The following is a 22,061-nucleotide window of genomic DNA, read 5'->3' on the forward strand; positions in this document are numbered from 1 at the left end:
TTTTCCGGGGACTGAGGTGAGGCTGACTGGCCTGAAGTTCACAGGATCCTCCTTCTTCCCTTTTTTAAAGATGGGCACTACATTAGCGTTTTTCCAGCCGTCCGGGACTTCCCCCGATCGCCATGAGTTTTCAAAGATAATGGCCAATGGCTCTGCAATCACATCCGCCAACTCCTTTAGCACTCTCGCATGCAACGCATCCGGCCCCATGGATTTGTGCACGTCCAGCTTTTCTAAATAGTCCCGAACAACTTCTTTCTTCACAGAGAGCTGGTCACCTCCTCCCCATGCTGTGCTGCCCAGTGCAGTAGTCTGGGAGCTGACCTTGTTCGTGAAGACAGAGGCAAAAAAAGCATTGAGTACATTAGCTTTTTCACTCCTCTGTCACTAGGTTGCCTCCCTCATTCAGCAAGGGGCCCACACTTACCTTGACTTTCTTCTTGTTGCTAACATACCTGAAGAAACTCTTCTTGTTGCTCCTAACATCTCTTGCTAGCTGCAACTCCAGGTGTGATTTGGCCTTCCTGATTTCACTCCTGCATGCCCGTGCAATATTTTTATACTCTTCCCTGGTCATTTGTCCAATCTTCCACTTCTTGTGTGAGCTTCTTTTTTGTGTTTAAGATCAGCAAAAATTTCACTGTTAAGCCAAGCTGGTCGCCTGCCATATTTACTATTCTTTCTACACATCGGGATGGTTTGTCCCTGTAACCTCAATAAGGATTCTTTAAAATACAGCCAGCTCTCCTGGACTCCTTTCCCCCTCATGTTATTCTCCCAGGGGATCCTGCCCATCAGTTCCCTGAGGGAGTCAAAGTCTGCTTTTCTGAAGTCCAGGGTCTGTATTCTGCTGCTCTCCTTTCTTCTTATTGAGAAGTTAATGCCTCAAAAAAGTATAATAAAAAATATTTAAGTTGCAAGATAACTAACAATTCCAAAAGGTTCCCCTCCTCTGTCCCTTCAGAGTTTGAAGGGTTAGAAAGAACCCGCCAAGTTGATACCACATGTGCAAGGTTCTCCCAACTGAAGAGTAAGTAGCTCAAGGGAAATTCCAAAAAGAGCAACAATAAAAATGTGACAGACAGCAAGATTTTTGTCAATGACAACTATATGAAAAAGGGTGAGCTTTTGTATTTTTTGACTCATTTTTCTTAAAATAAGGTAATCAACCTAACAATTTTTGAGCGGACTGTGTATTTCTGTTCGTAATAAATAGGCTTGCTCGCATAGTTTTATCTATTTGCATGAACTCTGAGCAGATCTGAATTCTCTTGTAGACTTTTCTCCCCAAAATGCCTGAATGATGAAAACAAAAAAATTACAGCATCCCAGAGCAGTGCACTGATGAGTTCTGCAAGATCTAGATTTAAATCTCAACGTTGCTTAGACTGGCAGTTTGGGGAACAGAGATGTAAAAGCCCACCCAGAAAACCAAAGATGAATGAGGAGTGACATTCCATGCACAAGGAAATAAAAGTCCAATATATAAGGTCGCTATTAAAACCTCAATGGTGGAAGGACAACGATCAAGATCTTTAATTTTATCAAATGATCTAGAATTAGAAACATCAGGCAACACTTATGTGCACACATACAAACGTTTCCAATCAGAGGCACAGTGGTCTCAGGTGCAAGGCTTGAAGACTTTGACCAAGTTTATCTCAAATATTTAACAGTTCTGGATTATTCTGAAAATGTGAGGACCCATAAACCAAGACACAAAATGGCAGATTTCTAGATCTGGGTTGAGTATTTGACCCTCTTTGTAAGACTGGGAGAAAGGTTCCCATGAAACTGCCAATAGGTCCAAATACCACACTTGGTCTGGAGCCATTTACTTTCCTAAGAACTAGAAGTGTTCATAGGAGTGTTTCTGGCCTGTTCAGAAGCTGCAAGCAGGGACTTTCTTTCCAGACCAGAAGATCACTGTAGGGGAAGTAGAAATGCCCACTGTGATCCTGGGAGACCTTGCCTACCCCATAATGACGTGGCTTATGAAGCCATATACAGGACACCTTGACATGCAAGAAGCAGTTCAACAACAGACTGAGCAAGTGCAGAATGACTGTTGAGTGTGCTTTTGGCCGTTTAAAGGCCCGCTGGTGCTGCCTATATGGGAGGCTGGACCTGGCCGATGACAATATTCCTATGCTTATAGCCTCGTGCTTTACGCTCCATAATACTTATGAAGGGAAGGGTGAAAGTTTCACTCAGGGCTGGACTGGTGGGGCTTAGCATCTGGAGGGGCTTAGCATCTGGAGGCTGAATTTGAACAGCCAGAGACCAAGGCAATTAGAGGGGCACAGCATGGGGCCACAAGAATCAGGGATGCTTTGAGGCAGCAATTTGAAGCTGAAAGTCACTATTATTTGTTGCTATGCTCAGGAGTGAAGTGCTTGTAATGCTAGGACGGGATTGTGATTGGTGCAGACGATGCACTATGAAGGTTTAAGAAAATTGCCTGTTGCTTTACAGGGCTCTGTTTGTTTTCAATTAACGGAATAAAGATTGCTTTCAAACCAAAACAATTCTTTTATTAAAAAACAAGTGGAGAAGAGACACAATAAAACAAAAAGGAACAAAAAAACCATCAGCACTGAGGGGGATGGGGGAAGGGAGGGTCCCAGGAGGAGGTGGGGTCCCAGGACAGTTAAAGATTTGTATATGTCCAGGTATTATATCTAGCCTTCTCCTTTGGAGGACAGTACGGCAGGTATTGTACTTCAGCAGGGCTAAACTGCAGAGGGATGGGTGTCGAGTGCAGTGGGTACTGGGAGTCCGCAGTGCTGGACTGTAATGGGGAAGACTGGAATGCCATAGGTACAGACTGGAGCCAGGAGGTTGATAAGAGCGTGTTGGCGGTGTCTGCGGGACGTATGGAAAGAGTTTCGTGACAGCAGCTGCAGGGGAGGGCGGGTGCAGAGCTGCTGGGTTTGCAGTGCTAGTAGCACCTGGAGCCACTCCAGGGCTTCATTCTGACACACCATGTTCTCCATTCAGTCCCTCTTCTCACTGTCCCGCCACTCCTTCAATTTATATTTTTTGGCCACGGAGTGTATCATGACATCACGCAGAAAGTCCTCTTTAGTTCTTCGTGGCCACTTTCTAATTCTGCACAGCCATTCAGCCGGCAACAACAAGGAGGGAGGCTGGGCTCCTAAGGTCATATCTGTGAAGCCAAAAATGCAGCATTTTACAGGAGTATTGTTTGCAACACACAGACCACTGATTCAGTGATTTAAAACACAGCCACTATTCACATACCTGTCACTAACTGGCTCACCCCAGGCAAGCATACATGAGCCACAAGACCCCCAAAATGGTGAGTAACCGCAGGGGCAAATCAGTATTCCAGGACCCTGCTGTACACTGGGCATGTGGCTCTTAGGGAGAGCGAGCACTGTATGGGGGGCCTTATAATCATTACTGCCCCACATTTTCCACAGGCTGTGATCATTATGGAGGAAATCTTGCTGCTGAGTGTGAGCAGGGCATCAAGGGAGGGTCTTCTCCAAGACTACGGCTTCCACCCTGGCCCTTATGTGGCTTTCCTTTGTGCAGCAATGGTCCCCCACTCTGCACCCTCCCGTGACAGTGGGGGAGGTTGAGGTTGGATATTAGGAAAAACTTTTTCACTAGGAGGGTGGTGAAACACTGGAATGCGTTACCTAGGGAGGTGGTGGAATCTCCTTCCTTAGGAATTTTAAGGTCAGGCTTGACAAAGCCCTGGCTGGGATGATTTAGTTGGAGATTGGTCCTGCTTTGAGCAGGGGGTTGGACTAGATGACTTCCTGAGGTCCCTTCCAACCCTGATATTCTATGATTCTATGACAGCAGAATGGTGTGGGAAAGTTAACTTTAATGGGGCAAGAAACAAAGCAGCTCTGCCAAAGAACCTGCGGCAGTGGATTGCTACTATCTCCATGAGAGTTTCATGGAGATTTGAGGCAGATTCCCGTGAAGTGAGGAAGTCAATCAATACCCTGTTCCGCTGCTCAGACTAGGCATGTGGTGGTACATGCATCATACAGACAAGCCTGCTTTCTGCAACCCTCCTTCCCCACTCCTTGCTTCAGCGATTCCTAAAAATCAAAGCAACTTACCAGGGGCCTCCTCTCCTGTTTGCGCTTCACCAAGCTCTGACCGCTGTGACTGGCTAGCCTCCCCTGGGGTAGAGAAGAGCTTCTGACTGCATGCATATCTGACCTCAGAGTTTCTCCCTGCCTCTGGGTCCCCCTCCTGCTCCACATCTTCATCCAAATTTCCTTCTCCTGGCTCAGTCCACTCTCGACTAGCACACAAGCCACCAAAGCATCCATAGTGGCCTTCGGAGCGGAGGTGGGGGTCACAGAGTATCGCATCAAGCTCTTTGTAGAACTGGCAGCTCATGGGTGCAGCACTGGAGTGGTGATTTGCCTCCCGCGCCTCATGGTAGTCCTTCCGCAGCTCCTTCACTTTGACCCTGCACTGCAGTGTGTCCCAGTCATGGTCCCTTTCTGTCATACATTGTGAAATCTGTCCATAGGTGTCATAATTCCCATGGCTGGAGCGTGGCTGGGGTTGGAGAGCAGCTGCGACTGGACAGGCTCCTCTCCCCAAATGCTGATGAGGTATAGCAGCTCAGCTTTGCTCCAAGCCTGGTGCGTGGAGCAGGCATGATCATCGGGAAAGATATGCTGAGACCACTGCATGCATCACCAAGCAAACAGGAAGGGGACTTTCAAAATTCCCAAGGAATTTAAGGCGTGGGGCTCACAGTTGGTCACCTGAGAGCAGGGCAGTAGAGTTCAAACTGATGACCAGAGAGGCAAGAAGAGGCATTGTGGGACACCTCCCAGAGGCCAATTGCAGCGCTGTAATCAATCAGGGTGTCTACACTGGCACCGCAGCACTGTAGCCCCAGCGCAGAAAGCTCTACGTCTCTCATCAGGGTGGTTTTTTACAGCGCTGCAACTGTACAGTTTCTGTGCTCTAAGTGGCTCGGCGGTGCGTACACCTCGGGAGTTACAATGCAGAAAGCTGCTTTACTGCGCAGAAATTTGACAGTGTAGACAAGGCCTTTGATAACCACATTTAGCACATACTGAGGAGGTTATCACTGTGTCCACCATGGAGGGGACACAAACTTCCTCCACAGGAGACTTTACTCGGAGTTAAATCTAAAATGACACTGTATAGTAGGGACAGCAGTCGAGGGCTTCAGAATAGGATCTCTGTGCTGAAATTCATCCTCAGTACCAAAGGATTCAGATTCCTTTCCCCGGCCCCCTTACAACCTTTCATTTGTTCTACTGGAATGGCAGTGCCTATCATGCTACTTTTTCATCTCCAAGCAAGAAGAGTGTTCTGAGGACTAAGAACACTAAAACAATACACCAGCTCCAGGGACCATGAGAAGAGAAAGATTTCAGCTGGTTGACTTGAGGATCTGGTCTACTTCTTCCTCATAAGAGAGGCTCCTAGGGAGTTCAAACCATAAGGCTCTTCATCCTCTCTCCAGGCCAACTAATATTTCATCTTCGGATCAAACAATCACAGCACCAAGAGTTTAAGAACTGCAGACTAAACCTTGTCTGATAGGCCAAGGTGGGAGGGTAGGGTCACCATCAGGATAACTTTTAGTTGGTGTTCTCTGGCCTTTGCAGACAGCACATGACGAAGCACTTCTTGAATGAGTGACTGCCCCCAGATACTCCAGGCAATGATCAGGTGGTATAATATTTTGTAGTTGCTAGCAGCTTAAAAAAAATACTGCAAATTATTTCAAACGGATAAAAAGGGAGGTAAAAGTAGATTAAGTTATTTTCAAATCAAACAACATCAGAAAATACAGTCAACAGTTTCAGACACCTGGGAAAAAACATTAGCACTGCATTACCTTATTGAGTTCTTCTATTCTTCGTATCAAGTAAGGGTTACTTGAAGAATTTTCAAAGTAGACATAATCTGAAAAAATACAGAAGGAAAACAAAAGTTAAGAAGTATGTTTTGCTTCAAAGTATAAACACTTGAAATGGCATTGCTTAAAAAACCCCAAATGACAAAATGACACTGCACTACTTTCATTTTAGCAGCAAGCACAATTCCAGTGACCCATCTAAATCCAGTAACTGAAGATTATACAGGATGTGAAGAGATGCATAATCATAATCCAGTCTAACTTCACATAACATTTAATATAAGAAACCAGCAATGATGACATTTGAAGGCTGTAAAATCCCACCCTCAAAATGGGGTAAGTTACATAAGAAATTCTCTTGCCACCTGTGCATTCAGAAAGCAATGTTTAAGATATCTCCCTGTGATAGACCATGTCCCCACCTACAAGTCCCTTTACTTGCCTCCTCTCTCCTTCCATATCAAGTTCTAGCTTCTTGTCCTTGTCTTCAAGACTTGGTTTAATTCTGTCCCCCAGCCTGTCTCATCTTCTCTCCCATTTGCTCCACCTATGAATAATGCCTCATTTCTCTCTTGTTCTCTTTATCTGATTCTTATTTACCTTTATTTCTATGTCTGAAACTGCCTCTTTATCCACAGACACCCTCTCCCTTCCTAATCTCTCACCAAAATTTGTTTCTTCTGTAAACCCCATAAATGTAAGCCAGGTCAGTAAAAGTGCTATCACCATGCATATGACTTAATATTAATCCCCCATGGGAGGGCGGCATGGGAACGCCTAACTCTGAGATCGAGTAATAATATCCAGCTCTTATAAAGCACTTTTCCTCAGTAGATTCAAATCACTGATTAAAGGAGGTTAGTATTATCTCCATTTTACAGATAGGGAAACTGAGGCACGGAATGAGACCGTGACCTGACCAAGGTCAGACAGTGGGCCAGTGGCAGAGCTGGGAACAGAGCACAGGTCTCCTTTGTCCCAGTCCAGTGATCTGTCCCTGAGGCAAAACTTCTCGACACTGTACATTTAGAGAGTTCAAGACACGGACTGTCTCGAAGACCTTGTAATTTAAGACAAAATATATAAAAGATGGGGGAATGGGATACAATCAAATATACTTAATTGTTATATGCTCCTACTTTAAGTTTAGATATACTTTAAGGGCCTGTAAGACAGTGAGCTCTCTCATCAGCCCACACACCAAAGAACACTCACCAGCTTTAGGATTCTAGTCCCCATTTTTTCAGGGTGTTGATTTTATTTCTTCAAAATAAAACCACACAGCACATGTTCATCTCAGTCATGCTCTTTTCCCTGACTTGGTCTCCTCACGGACCTATCTAATTCCTACAGCATTACACTCCACAAGCTGTCTGCCTTGGACTCAAGGTGAGACTGTCTGCTCCCTTCTCCTTCAGAGTCTGCTCCCCACAGGATTACACTACTCAGGCCCTCTGCCTTAGAGAGTCTCCTATAAATTGGGTTCTTTTCCTCCACCTAGAGACTACCTCCCTGCATTTTTCCTTAGCAACTGAGCTCTTGCTCATTTTTATGAGGACTAGGTAATCTTCCACCTATTACGATCCCTAGCCTCTGTGGGAGACAGTGATTAGTCAGAGATGGGGTTGGGCCAAACTCCCCTTAAAAGGCCAGCCATCCTGTGATACTGGCCCCCTGTCTATTGAACATTAATGGATTTCTTGTCCAGGTCCAACTAAAGTAGCTCTTGATATCATAATCTACTAAATTGAAGATGGGGGGGCGATCCAAAAGGAAGTTGTGTCTCACTTGTATTTAGATTTTAAACTCAACAACCCCTCAGGGCAGGAATCATGTCTTACTCAGCCCTGAGCACACTGGCAGGACCTGCCATGGTTATATGTTTGTTGAGGCAAAGGCACTTTCATAGTTAGAGGTGAGAAGTGTTTTCAATTATAAGCCCGACTTTGGCCCCCATATTAAATTCTCATAAAAATGGTCTGTAATACCAGAGATTCTTCTCTTTTCCCTCTTGTTCAAGGGGACAGGAACAGAACAGAGGTTCTCTGCCTCTGGAGTGAGACACCCATGATATGATGAAATTCCCTGCTGCAAGAGTAATCCAGGCTGAATTCAATGGGAGCAAGGGTAGAAAAGAATAGGAGAGTATGCTCAGGCTTCACTGAACTGAACCCTGGTCCCACAACATTCCTGTCTAACTGCCCATAGTAATGATACTCAACCGCTGATTATATAGCCTTTTTAGGGCACTGCATGTTGGAGTCCACAGGTCTGCAAGTTGTGTAACTGAGCAAATGGAGCACTGATAAGTGCAACAATTCACTTGTCAACCAACAGGTGCTGGAGAACAGTAGGGAGTGCAGAGCTAATAAATCAGAGTTGACTGGACCCCCTCTCAACAGCTAGACAAGAGTGTGGTATTCTGTAGTCGGTGTACCAGTGCATCCCCAATGAAGTCAGCAAGCATGCACCAGAGTACTAAGAATAAAAAAACAGGGTCTAATCTTTCACGTAAAGTTACAGAGATACAAAATGTGGGCAGGACACCTTGACAATGCAGAGTTGCATTTATGTGATGACAAGAGTTACAATGTTGCGTGGGAAGGCTCAACTATCACAACACACACATACTTCGTGTTGCATAAATGATTAAAAATCATAAAGTGTAAGGACACTACACTAACAGCACTCCATGAAATCAGAAAGAGTATCTCCAGCTCCTTAGGTTGGCTACCATTATCTTGGCATGAAGGACCAAGGACTGAACCCTCTTCCTAACTCTGCAACAGCCACTTCCTCTTAAACTCTGAATAGATGCAAAATTTAAAGAGTTAGCAATGGACAAACCTCAAAGGTCTGGAATTTGTATTTGGTTTGGAAAAGGATCCAATGTTTGAATCTTATCTGTATTATCTGAACCCCAAAGTGTCATTTTTTAATCACAAGAAAACACCAGCCCGGTACATTACATGAAGTAGGAGCGAAGGGTTAAAATCACTGTGACAAATTCTAGAACAGGCAGTCTGAAGGAGTAACAATATTTAGCACTTTACAAACATTAAGAATTAATGGAACAATAACTAAATTAGAGGAAACCACCCCCACAGCAGAACTAGTGAATTTTCTTATGAGGGGGCATGCACTGAGTGGTGGTGGGCGATGTACCTGAGTGTGTATCTGCCACACAGCTCTCATAGATTCAGACTTGAAAGTCAGAACGGACCATCGTGATCATCTAGTCTGACCTCCTGCACATTGCAGGCCACAGAACCTCATCCACTCCTAAACCCCTAATCTCTGGCTGAGTTACTAAAATACTCAAATCATGTGTCAAGGTTCCTTCCCCACTCTGAACTCTAGGGTACAGATGTGGGGACCTGCATGAAAGACTCCTGAAGCTTATTCTTACCAGCTTAGGTTAAAACTTCCCCAAGGCACAGATTTCTTTCTTGCCTTGGGAACCAGCTTAGGTTAAAAACCTGGTACGCTGCCACCAACAAGCGATTTAAACAAAGAACAGGGAAAGAGCCCACTTGGAGACATCTTCCCCCAAAATATCCCCCCAAGCCCTATACCCCCTTTCCTGGGGAAGGCTTGATAATAATATCCTCACCAATTAGTACAGGTGAACACAGACCCAAACCCTTGGATCTTAAGAACAATGAAAAAGCAATCAGGTTCTTAAAAGAATAATTTTATTTAAAGAAAAGGTAAAAGAATCAGCTCTGTAAAATCAGGATGGTAAATACTTTACAGGGTAATCAGATTCAAGACATAGAGAATCCCTCTATGCAAAACCTTAAGTTACAAAAAGACACAAAATAGAAATACATATTCCCTCCAGAACAGCAAATTTCAGAAGCCAAAAAAACAGAACACAATCTAACGCATTTTCTACCTAGATTACTTACTAACTTTACAGAAGTTGGAAGGCTGCATTCCTGATCTGTTCCCAGCAAAAGCATCACACAGACAGATGTGATGTGAACCCTTTGTTCCCCCAGCCCTCCAGATTTGAAAGTATTTTGTTCCCTTATTGGTCATTTTGGGTCAGGTGCAAGCGATATTATCTTAGCTTCTTAACCCTTTACAGGTGAAAGGGTTTTGCCTCTGCCAGGAGGAATTTTATAGCACTGTATACAAAAAGGTGGTTACCCTCGCCTTTATATTTATGACACGACCCCCCAAATCACAGACAGGGTGGAACACTGGCTGTAATTTCTTCCTCGAGCTCCAGGAAAAAACAGTTAATAAGACACATTGATAAGATAAGAGCCATTGGCCATTATCTTTGAAAACTCGTGGCGAACCGGGGAAGTCCCGGATGACTGGAAAAAGGCTAATGTAGTGCCAATCTTTAAAAAAGGGAAGAAGGAGGATCCTGGGAACTACAGGCCAGTCAGCCTCACTTCAGTCCCTGGAAAAATCATGGAGCAGGTCCTCAAAGAATCAATCCTGAAGCACTTGCATGAGAGGAAAGTGATCAGGAACAGCCAGCATGGATTCACCAAGGGAAGGTCATGCCTGACTAATCTAATCGCCTTTTATGATGAGATTACTGGTTCTGTGGATGAAGGGAAAGCAGTGGATGTATTGTTTCTTGACTTTAGCAAAGCTTTTGACATGGTCTCCCATAGTATTCTTGTCAGCAAGTTAAGGAAGAATGGGCTGGATGAATGCACTACAAGGTGGGTAGAAAGCTGACTAGATTGTCGGGCTCAACGGGTAGTGATCAATGGCTCCATATCTAGTTGGCAGCCGGTATCAAGTGGAGTACCCCAAGGGTCGGTCCTGGGGCCGGTTTTGTTCAATATCTTCATAAATGATCTGGAGGATGGTGTGGATTGCACTCTCAGCAAATTTGCGGATGATACTAAACTGGGAGGAGTGGTAGATACGCTGGAGGGGAGGGATAGGATACAGAAAGACCTAGACAAATTGGAGGATTGGGCCAAAAGAAATCTGATGAGGTTCAATAAGGATAAGTGCAGGGTCCTGCACTTAGGACGGAAGAACCCAATGCACAGCTACAGACTAGGGACCGAATGGCTAGGCAGCAGTTCTGCGGAAAAGGACCTAGGGGTGACAGTGGACGAGAAGCTGGATATGAGTCAGCAGTGTGCCCTTGTTGCCAAGAAGGCCAATGGCATTTTGGGATGTATAAGTAGGGGCATAGCGAGCAGATCGAGGGACGTGATCGTTCCCCTCTATTCGACATTGGTGAGGCCTCATCTGGAGTACTGTGTCCAGTTTTGGGCCCCACACTTCAAGAAGGATGTGGATAAATTGGAGAGAGTCCAGCTAAGGGCAACAAAAATGATTAGGGGACTGGAACACATGAGTTATGAGGAGAGGCTGAGGGAGCTGGGATTGTTTAGCCTGCAGAAGAGAAGAATGAGGGGGGATTTGATAGCTGCTTTCAACTACCTGAAAGGGGGTTCCAAAGAGGATGGCTCTAGGCTGTTCTCAATGGTAGCAGATGACAGAACGAGGAGTAACGGTCTCAAGTTGCAGTGGGGGAGGTTTAGATTGGATATTAGGAAAAACTTTTTCACTAAGAGAGTGGTGAAACACTGGAATGCGTTACCTAGGGAGGTGGTAGAATCTCCTTCCTTAGAGGTTTTTAAGGTCAGGCTTGACAAAGCCCTGGCTGGGATGATTTAACTGGGAATTGGTCCTGCTTCAAGCAGGGGGTTGGACTAGATGACCTTCTGGGGTCCCTTCCAACCCTGATATTCTATGATTCTATGACATGCACCTCTAAATATACTACTAACTGTATAAAGACTAACAATATTTTCCACATCGATTTTAACCAGTTGATTCTGGGAAACTTTCACAGGAGAATGCATCGGCCACTTTGTTAGAAGCTCCTGAAATGTGTTGTATGTCGAAATCAAAATCTTGGAGAGCTAAACGCCACTGAAGAAGTTTTTTGTTATTTCCCTTGGCGATATGAAGCCACTGTAGCGCAGCATGGTCAATTTGCAGGTGGAAACGCCGTCCCCAAACATATGGGTGTAGCTTTTCCAGAGTGTAAACAATGGTGTAACATTCCTTTTCACTGATTGACCAGTTGCTTTCCCTCTCAGACAGCTTCTTGCTAAGAAACATGACAGGATGGAATTCTTGATCCGGTCCTTCCTGCATTAAAACTGCTCCCACACCACGCTCGGACGCACCTGTGGTTACTAGGAATGGTTTGTCAAAGTCTGGGGCCCTCAGCACAGGGTCAGACATGAGTGTCGCTTTAAGCTGGTTAAAGGCCTTCTGACACTCTTCGGTCCACTGAATGGCATTTGGCTGTTTCTTTTTGGTTAGGTCTGTCAGTGGGGCGGCGATTTGGCTGTATTGCAGTACAAATCGCCTGTAATATCCGGCCAAGCCTAAGAAGGATTGGACCTGTTTCTTTGACTTTGGGACAGGCCACTTTTGGATAGCATCCACTTTGGCCTGTAGGGGGCTGATAATTCCTTCACCCACCTGGTGTCCAAGATAAGTCACTCTGTTTAGGCCTATTTGACATTTCTTAGCCTTAACAGTTAGTCCTGCCTCTCTTATGCGCTCGAAGACTTTTTGTAGATGTTCCAGGTGTTCTGCCCAGGAATCCAAAAATATGGCCACATCGTCAAGGTAGGCAACCGCATATTCTCCCAATCCCGCTAGGAGACCATCTATAAGTTTTTGGAAGGTGGTGGATGCGTTCCGCAGCCCAAAAGCGCATTAAATTCATACAGCCCGACATGTGTGGTGAAGGCTGACCTTTCCTTGGCGGATTCATCTAGCGGTACCTGCCAGTACCCCTTGGTTAAGTCCAAGGTAGAGATGAACTGGGCCCGTCCCAGTTTCTCTAATAGTTCATCTGTGCGTGGCATTGGATAGTTGTTTGGGTGAGTTACAGCATTTAGCTTACAGCAGTCCACACAAAAACGTATCACCCCATCTGGTTTGGGAACTAGAACCACTGGAGATGCCCATGCACTGCCAGAGGGGCGGATTACACCCATCTGTAGCATATCCTGGATCTCCCATTCTATAGCAGTTTTAGCTTGAGGAGACACCCGGTAAGGTTGGGCTCTAATTGGGCGAGCATTACCTGCGTCAATGGAGTGGTATGCCTGTTCAGTCAGTCCTGGGGTGGCTGAGAATGTTGGCGCGTAGCTAGCGCACAGCTCCTTGATCTGCTGTCGCTGCATATGCCCAAGGGTCATGGAGAGGTTCACCTCTTCCACGCCATCATCACTTTTCCCTTCGTAGTGGACACCTTCAGGCCACTCAGCATCATCTCCTCCCTGGGCTGTAAACTGACAAACCTTTAATTCTCTGGATTAAAAGGGCTTTAGAGAATTAATATGGTACACGTTAGACTTTCAGTTTGAGGCTGAGGATTTGGGTCTAAGTGCAAAGAAATTACATTCATGAACTGTAAGATTGAAAATCTGAGAACCCAAAAGTAAATAAACGTCAAAGTTTTCATCTGAACACACAACCTTAACTCCACCCCTGTATAAGTAGGTATTACAAACCTTCAATTACATTTTGCATACTATTTCTCAAACAATAGAATGTAAAATAAAATGACAACCTTAATTGAAAAATTTTAATAATGTGCATCTAATACAAGATCTTATTACAAAATCTGGCATGGGTAAATAAAACAGTTTTATCATTAGAGATTATAGGCTTGTCAAAAGCTAGCGTAAAGCAGCCACTTACAATTTATGGTGGCAAATATACCAGATGCAGGATTTCTAGTTTGTTTCTTTTTTAACCCCAACAAACTAGATTTGAAGTGAACAGTACAGCACAATTTACAAGTCCATTATAAGTATCTGTAACCAAATCTCAGCATCACCCACACTAACAGACTATAGATAGGTAGGTGTGACCTTTTGAGTGGCTACAGAAAGGTAGGTGGTGGACAGCCACCAAGCATCAACAGTAGCAAACTCTCTGCAATGAAATACTCACTGGGGGTATGTTTAAACCATTGCACCAAAACATTAGTGATACCATAAAGCTTTTATTTGCCAATAGGTCTTATACTTCAACTTTAATTTATATACACACCGAACACTCACCATACATGTTTCAAATCAGCCTCACACACATTAAGCAGCCCACCACAGGTTAAATAGGTGAAGATAATTGTTATCCAGTTCACATTACTGAAGCTAGTTGGAAATATTTATATTATTTTAGCCTTTTTTTTTATTAATTATTAGAATGTGCGCTACAAATCAAGTAAAAAAAAGTCCAAAGAGCAGAGGGTGGAACAGCATTCGCATTCTCTCAATAGCTCTTAAGATTCCAACTAGAGTACAAATATTCTGACAAAGAGACACTTCAGTGAACTCATCATAAAATTCAGTGAGTTCTCTCTTAAAATGGTGCTTTAGAGGGTGGGGGACTCTTGTAAAGATGAGTTACCCTCACTGGTGAATCAGAAACTACCCATACATAATGTGATTAGTTCCCATAGCCTCTCTCAGGAATTGAGAGAGATTAGGAAACAAAGTTCCTTTTCCACATTATCCATCAATTATATGCATCTTCCAGAACACTGGGAGGAAAAGGGGGTTGACAAAGAAAAAGAAAAGTTTGAAAACTAAACTAAACTGGTCACATCAATAACTCATCTCCCACAACTTTAATGCTATAGGATTACTAAAACTATTGTAGGTTTCCTCACCAAAATTTGCACAAAGGGGTGCAATATTTCCTTACCACCACCTGCCCAACTGTCATCATTTTCAGAAAACTGTATCTGTAGCTAGGGGCTAAAGCTCACAAATGGACAATGGAACATGGGGAGCCTAAAGGTTCTGATACAGTTGGGAAAATATCAGTTGGTCTGACAAAGGGGGATTGAGGGGACGAAGCACTAGTACAGAGCTTGTTTCTCAGCCCCTTCTAGTCTGACCTCCTGTACAACACAAGCCAGGGAACTGCCCCACAATAACTCCTAGAGCAGATTTTTTAGAAGGCAGCCAATCAGGATTTTAAAATGGCCAGAGATGGAGAATCCACCACGACCCTTGGTAAATTTTTCCAGTGGATAATACTCTCACGGTTAAATAGGTACACCTTCTTTCCAGTCTGAATTTTGTCTGGCTTCAACTTCCAGCCATGGGAGCATGTTATATCAGTCTCTCCTGGATTGAAGAGTCCATTATTAAATATTTTGAGCCGTGACAGGGTCAGGCCAGATAGCTACAGGAGAGTGTTAGAAGTCCCAGATTAAGCAGGTCCATTTTCCCTGGGCAAGGTAACAGGGGCAGTTCCAGAACAAGAAGGAACTTGCTGGAACAAATTCAGGCAGGCAGGCTAATTAGGACACCTGGAGCCAATTAAGGAGTTGCTAGAATCAGTTAGGGCAGGCTGGCTAATCAGGGCACCTGAGTTTAAAAAGGATCCCATCATTTTATATGTATAGCTGGGATTATGTTTTTCAATGTGCATTACTTTGCATTCATCAACATTGAATTTCATCTGCCATTTTGTTGCCCAGTCGCCTAGTTTTGTGAAATCCTTTTGTAGCTCTTTGCAGTCTGCTTGAGACTTAACTATCTTAAGTAGTTTTGTATCATCTGCAAATTTTGTCGCCTCACTGTTTACCCCTTTTTCCAGATCATTTATGAATATGTTGAATAGGACTGGTCCCAGTACAGACCCCTGGGGGACACCACTATTTACCGCTCTCCATTCTGAAAACTTACCATTTATTCCTACCCTTTGTTTCCTATCTTCTAACCAGTTACCAATCCACGAGAGGACCTTCCCTCTTCATCCAATGACAGCTTACTTTGCTTAAGGGCCTTTGGTGAGGGACCTTGTCAAAGCCTTTCTGAAAATCTAAGTACACTATATCCACTGGATCCCCCTTGTCCACATGCTTGTTGACCCCCTCAGAGAATTCTAGTAGACTGGTGAGGCATGATTTCCCTTTAAAAAAACATGTTGACTCTTCCCCAACAAATTATGTTCATCTATCTGTCTGACAAATTTGTTTTTTTACTATAGTTTCAACCAGTTTGCCCGGTACGGAACTCAGGCTTATTGGCCTGTAACTGCCAGGATCACCTCCAGAGCCCTTTTTAAAAATTGGTGTCACATTAGCTATCCTCCAGTTATTTGGTACAGAAGCTGATTTAAATAATAGGTTACAAACTACAGTTAGTAGTTCTGCAATTTTACATTTGAGTGCCTTCAGAACTCTTGGGTGAACATCATCTGGTCTTGGTGACTTATTACTGTTTAGTTTATCCATTTGTTCCAAAACCTCTGTGATGAATTCGGTCACAGAGACCCCCTTGGGACTGTCACCTGACATGCTGAAGTTACCTCTGAACCCGTTTTCCCTGCCAGCTTGGGACTCCAGAACCCTGCCTTGTTGAGCCAGACATGCTAGCCTGCTGCAACACAGATCCAGGTCTGGTCCACACTGTTAGGATATAGATATTCAGGACTGTCTGTAAAGGCCTATGCTCTAAGAATTTAGGTGTATTCTTATCACTTGGCTAATTATAGAGGTATAAAAGAAAGAATCAAAACCACTGTCTGCCGGTGTAAGGGCCTTCTCTTACTGTGACAGTCTGAGGCCCTGTTCTTAGGCTAAGCAACAGAGGCAGCCATAAGCTGGGAAGCGACCGGTCACATCCTCACATTCCAAACTAGTCACATTGAAACATGGTGCTACTGGACTGTTAAGAACACAATCCTGTCCTGATAGTGCCTATCGCCTCCAGAGAAAGGGAAGTGCCTAGAAAACATAAAAGGAAACTTAGTTTGATAGCATCCTGTCTGGCAAGAACTCACTTATCAATAGCTGGGATGTGAAATCCTCACTTCTGTATTGTTTTGTAATTATAGTTCCCACTTTGTTATTGTTTGTCTGTATAACCTCTGTCTGGTTCTGTGATTGTTTCTGTCTGCTGTACAATTAATTTTGCTGGGTGTAAGCTACTTAAGGTGGTGGGATATAATTGGTTAAATAATCATGTTACAATATGTTTGGATTGGTCAGTTAAATTTCAGTAAAATGATTGGTTAAGGTATAGCTAAGCAGAACTCAACTTTTACTATATGGTCTGCAGTCAATCAGGAAGTGGGTGGGGGAAATGGGAACCATGTTTAACTAAAGGGGGAAATGGGAACAGGGACACAGGTAAGCCTCTGTGGTGTCAGAGCTGGGAAGGGGGACACTAAAGAAGGAAACTGGAATCACGCTTGCTCGAAGTTCGCCCCAATAAACTTTGAATTGTTTGCACCTTTGGACTTCGGGTATTGTTGCTCTCTGTTCATGAGAGAAGGACCAGGGAAGTAAGTGGGTGAAGGAATAAGCCCCCTACCACACACACCCAAAGTGCAGACTTTAACCAAAAACGGCTCAGAAGGTCACCTAATTCCAGCACCCAGACACCCAGTTCCCGATGGGATCCAAACCCCAAATAAATCCATCTTACTCTGTATAAAGCTTATACAGGGTAAACTCAAATTGTCCACCCTCTATAACACTGATAGAGATATGCACAGCTGTTTGCTGACCGAGGTATTAATCACTTATTCTGGGCTAATTAATAAACAAAAGTGATGTTATTAAGTATAAGGATTTAAGTGGTTTCAAGTGATAACAGAACAAAGTAAGTCACCAAGCAAAATAACACAAGTCTAAACCTAATACATTAAGAAAGTGATTACAGGTAAAATCTCACCCTCAGAGATGTTCCAATAAGCTTCTTTCACAGACTAGACTCCTTCCCAGTCTGGGCCCAATCCTTTCAAAGAATCATAGAATATCAGGGTTGGAAGGGACCTCAAGAGGTCATCTAGTCCAACCCCCTGCTCAAAGCAGGACCAATCCCCAATTAAATCATCCCAGCCAGGGCTTTGTCAAGCCTGACCTTAAAAACTTCTAAGGAAGGAGATTCTACCACCTCCCTCGGAAACACATTCCAGTGTTTCACCACCCTCCTAGTGAAAAAGTTTTTCCTAATATCCAACCTAAACCTCCCCCACTGCAACTTGAGACCATTACTCCTTGTCCTGTCATCTTCTACCACTGAGAATAGTCTAGAACCATCCTCTTTGGATCCACCTCTCAGGTAGTTAAAAGCAGCTATCAAATCCCCCTCATTCTTTTCTTCTGCAGACTAAATAATCCCAGTTCCCTCAGCCTCTCCTCATAAGTCATGTGTTCCAGACCCCTAATCATTTTTGTTGCCCTTCGCTGGACTCTCTCCAATTTATCCACATCCTTCTTGTGGTGTGGGGCCCAAAACTGGACACAGTACTCCAGATGAGGCCTCACCAATGTTGAATAGAGGGGAACGATCACGTCCCTCGATCTGCTGGCTATGCCCCTATACATCCCAAAAAGGCCATTGGCCTTCTTGGCAACAAGGGCACACCGTTGACTCATATCCAGCTTCTCGTCCACTGTCACCCCTAGGTCCTTTTCCACAGAACTGCTGCCTAGCCCTTCGGTCCCTAGTCTGTAGTGGTGCATTGGATTCTTCCGTCCTAAGTGCAGGACCCTGCACTTATCCTTATTGAAGTTCATCAGATTTCTTTTGGCTCAATCCTCCAATTTGTCTAGGTCCCTCTGTATCCTATCCCTACCTGCCACTGTATCTACCACTCCTCCTAGCTTAGTATCATCGGTAAATTTGCTGAGAGTGCAATCCACACCATCCTCCAGATCATTTATGAAGATATTGAACAAAACCGGCCCCAGGACCGACCCTTGGGGCACTCCACTTGATACCGGCTGCCAACTAGATATGGAGCCATTGATCACTACCCGTTGAGCCCGACAATCTAGCCAACTTTCTACCCACCTTGTAGTGCATTCATCCAGCCCATACTTCTTTAACTTACTGACAAGAATACTGTGAGAGACAGTGTCAAAAGCTTTGTTAAAGTCAAGAAACAATACATCCACTGCTTTCCCTTCATCCACAGAGCCAGTAATCATAGAAGGCAATTAGATTAGTCAGGCATGGCCTTCCCTTGGTGAATCCATGCTGACTGTTCCCGACCACTTTCCTCTCGTGTAAGTGCTTCAGGATGGATTCCTTGAGGACCTGCTCCATGATTTTTCCGGGGACGGAGGTGAGACTGACTGGCCCCTAGTTCTCAGGATCCTCCTTCTTCCCTTTTTTAAAGATTAGCACTACATTAGCCTTTTTCCAGTCATCCGGGACTTCCCCCGATCGCCATGAGTTTTCAAAGATAATGGCCAATGGCTCTGCAATCACAGCCGCCAACTCCTTTAGCACTCTCAAATGCAACGCATCCGGCCCCATGGATTTGTGCACGTCCAGCTTTTCTAAATAGTCCCGAACCACTTCTTTCTTCACAGAGGGCTGGCCACCTCCTCCCCATGCTGTGTTGCCCAGCGCAGCAGTCGGGGAGCTGACCTTGATCGTGAAGACAGAGGGAAAAAAAGCATTGAGTACATTAGCTTTTTCTACATCCTCTGTCATTAGGTTGCCTCCCTTATTCAGTAAGGGGCCCACACTTTCCTTGGCTTTCTTCTTGTTGCCAACATACCTGAAGAAACCCTTCTTGTTACTCTTAACATCTCTTGCTAGCTGCAGCTCCAGGTGCGATTTGGCCCTCCTGATTTCATTCCTACATGCCCGAGCAGCATTTGTATACTCTTCCCTGGTCATTTGTCCAATCTTCCACTTCTTGTAAGCTTCTTTTTTATGTTTAAGATCCGCAAGGATTTCACTGTTAAGCCAAGCTGGTCGCCTGCCATATTTACTATTCTTTCGACACATTGGGATGGTTTATCCCTGTAACCTCAATAGGGATTCTTTGAAATACAGCCAGCTCTCCTGGACTCCTTTCCCCCCCTTTCCCCTGGTACAGTCCTTGTTAGTTCCAGCAGACATCTTAGGTGGAAAACAGGGGCTCTCTCATCACTGGCTTTCCTTTGTTCTGTTCCATTCCCTTTTATAGAATCATAGAATATCAGAGTTGGAAGGGACCTCAGGAGATCATCTATTCCAACTCCCTGCTCAAAGCAGAACCAATGCCCAATTTTTTTTTGGTCCCAGATCCCTAAATGGCCCCCCTCAAGGACTGAACTCACAACCCTGGGTTTAGCAGACCAATGCTCAAATCACTGAGCTATCTTCCCCCCCCCCCCCCCAAAAAAAAAAAAGGTTGGAAGGGACTTCACGAGGTCATCTAGTCCAACCCCCTGCTTTGGCACAAGGCAGGAATTTTGTGTCTCTCTGGGTTCCCACCCCCCCTTCTAAATGGAAAAGTACCAGATTTAAGATGGATTCCAGTATCATGTGAAATGGTCACATGTCCTGTGAGATCTCATTCTTCATTATCCATGGGCTGGCCCACAGGTACACAGGAAGGCTTGCACAATCAATTTTCCTAGTCAATGGAAGCCATCAAGATTCTAAGCCACCATTAATGGCCCACACTTTGCATAATTACAATTGGACCTCAGAGTTATACTTCATATTTCTAGCTTCAGACAAGAATCATACATACATACAAAGAGGAGGAATATATTCAGTAGGTTATAACATTTGTTATGATACCTTATAAGAGATCTTTTGCATAAAGCATATTCCAGTTACATTATATTCACATTCATAAGCATATTTTCATAAAACGTATGGAGTGCAACGTCACAGCCTCCTCTAAAGACACCTCAATCTGCAACAGTTCCTCAGATTCACACACATCAAACCTGTCCTCCACTCTCTACACTGGCTTCTCGCAGAATTCTGTGTCAGAGTTCAAGGATTCAGTCTTCAAGATGTTCAATGACCTGGTCTTAAGTTACCTAAGAGAGCACCTAATGACTGATGAAGACTGATTGATAACTTCCCTCCTCAGGCACAATGTAGCTTTCTACAGTATGGGTAAACAGAGCAGCAAATGGAGGACAGCATGTGTGTGCATATATTAAAAAAAAGTAAAACAAAAACCACTCCACTGCCCACACCTTTCCCCCTGAGGGAGGATGAAAGAACAAATACCACGTGACAGCTGTTATCAGGTCACTTAATGCACTAGTGGAAGGTACTCAGATACTGAGTGATGAGTCTACATAGAATAGTTTGGGCTGGAACATTGCAGTCTGGAGACCACAGAAGGATGAGTGTTTCAGTTAAGCACACAAGACTCTGGAATTCTGTCTGTCTAATATAAATAAATTTCTGGTCTATATAATGCAGTCTGCCCAATAACTGAAATCTTTTGGGAGAGAAATTGTGTTAACTGCTGAGATAAACTGTATTACTCTGCGGAAAAGTAACAATTACAGATGCTTATATACCGATATAAGTACCACAGCCTGCTCTTCTCTGGGAATAAGGCATTGAAGAATAAGGCAGGCTGATGGATTGATTGACTTTTCACCCCAAAGACCATCTTTGATAAAAATTTGGGGTACTGGATGTAACACCACCTTCTTTTTATGGATACTGTGTAAGGTGGGCCAGCCTTTAGTTCATGGATGTCAGAACTCTAGGAAGACTACACTAGAAATGAAGTCATCAGCAAAAGATGGTGAAGAGAACATCCTGACATTGGCTCAATGGGTCATTTAATCTACAGTCAAGACATAAAAGGCCCACAGTATCTTAAGAATTTAAGTTCTCATTTTCTTCTGATGTTAATCAATATCCAACTGCCACATTACTAGTTAACTTAAACATCTCAGTCATCTTCTCAAAACCTCCTCCTTCTCACATTTCTCTGTAGTTATTCTAGTTTTCATTATTTAGAATATATTCTATAAAAGTAAGTAGAAGCATGAAGCATATTACATGCTGATTTGTACAGCTATTTGTAACCAGATGACTGAAGTCTAGTTTCTATTTTAATTAGAGGTCTACTGTAAAAAGTCTCTCTCTGGAAAGTACCTCTTCTACCTAATTAACAGGCATACATAATGCAATTAGCGGTATCTCTGCTAGATATTCCATTGACTATAGAATCTGTGGATAACGATTTTCAAAAGAAGTAAGCTGGACCTTCTACATCCCTCCACCTTTATAGCTGCCCCGGGGTAAAACAATCGGACCACAGCTGGAGATTTCTATGTGATTTTCCTCTTCACTACCCACACTCTGCACCTGAATCCTAACCAATAATCTACTGTCAACAAAGAAAGAGCAAGAGA

At 44.0% G+C, this 22,061-nt stretch overlaps 1 protein-coding gene across 8 annotated transcripts in view; it reads right to left on the reverse strand.

The window, feature by feature from the left end:
• The window catches only part of MTA1 (metastasis associated 1), a 145,776-nt gene that overhangs the window by 103,509 nt on the left and 20,206 nt on the right, over positions 1–22,061 (reverse strand). For 4 of the 8 annotated variants that reach the window (XM_073356260.1, XM_073356259.1, XM_073356263.1 and 1 more), the window contains exons 1-2: positions 5,879–5,946; positions 4,104–5,751 (exon numbers count right to left, since the gene is read on the reverse strand). In XM_073356260.1, the coding sequence (XP_073212361.1) occupies positions 4,104–4,361 (258 nt within the window). In that variant the 5' untranslated portion in view covers positions 4,362–5,751; positions 5,879–5,946. Of the gene's footprint in view, positions 1–4,103; positions 5,752–5,878; positions 5,947–22,061 lie in introns of those variants that run through there. The other 4 variants (XM_073356262.1, XM_073356261.1, XM_073356265.1 and 1 more) reach the window with 1 other exon arrangement.

This window comes from Lepidochelys kempii, chromosome 8, assembly GCF_965140265.1.
Source record: "Lepidochelys kempii isolate rLepKem1 chromosome 8, rLepKem1.hap2, whole genome shotgun sequence".
In the NCBI taxonomy this organism is placed as follows: Eukaryota; Metazoa; Chordata; order Testudines; family Cheloniidae; genus Lepidochelys; species Lepidochelys kempii.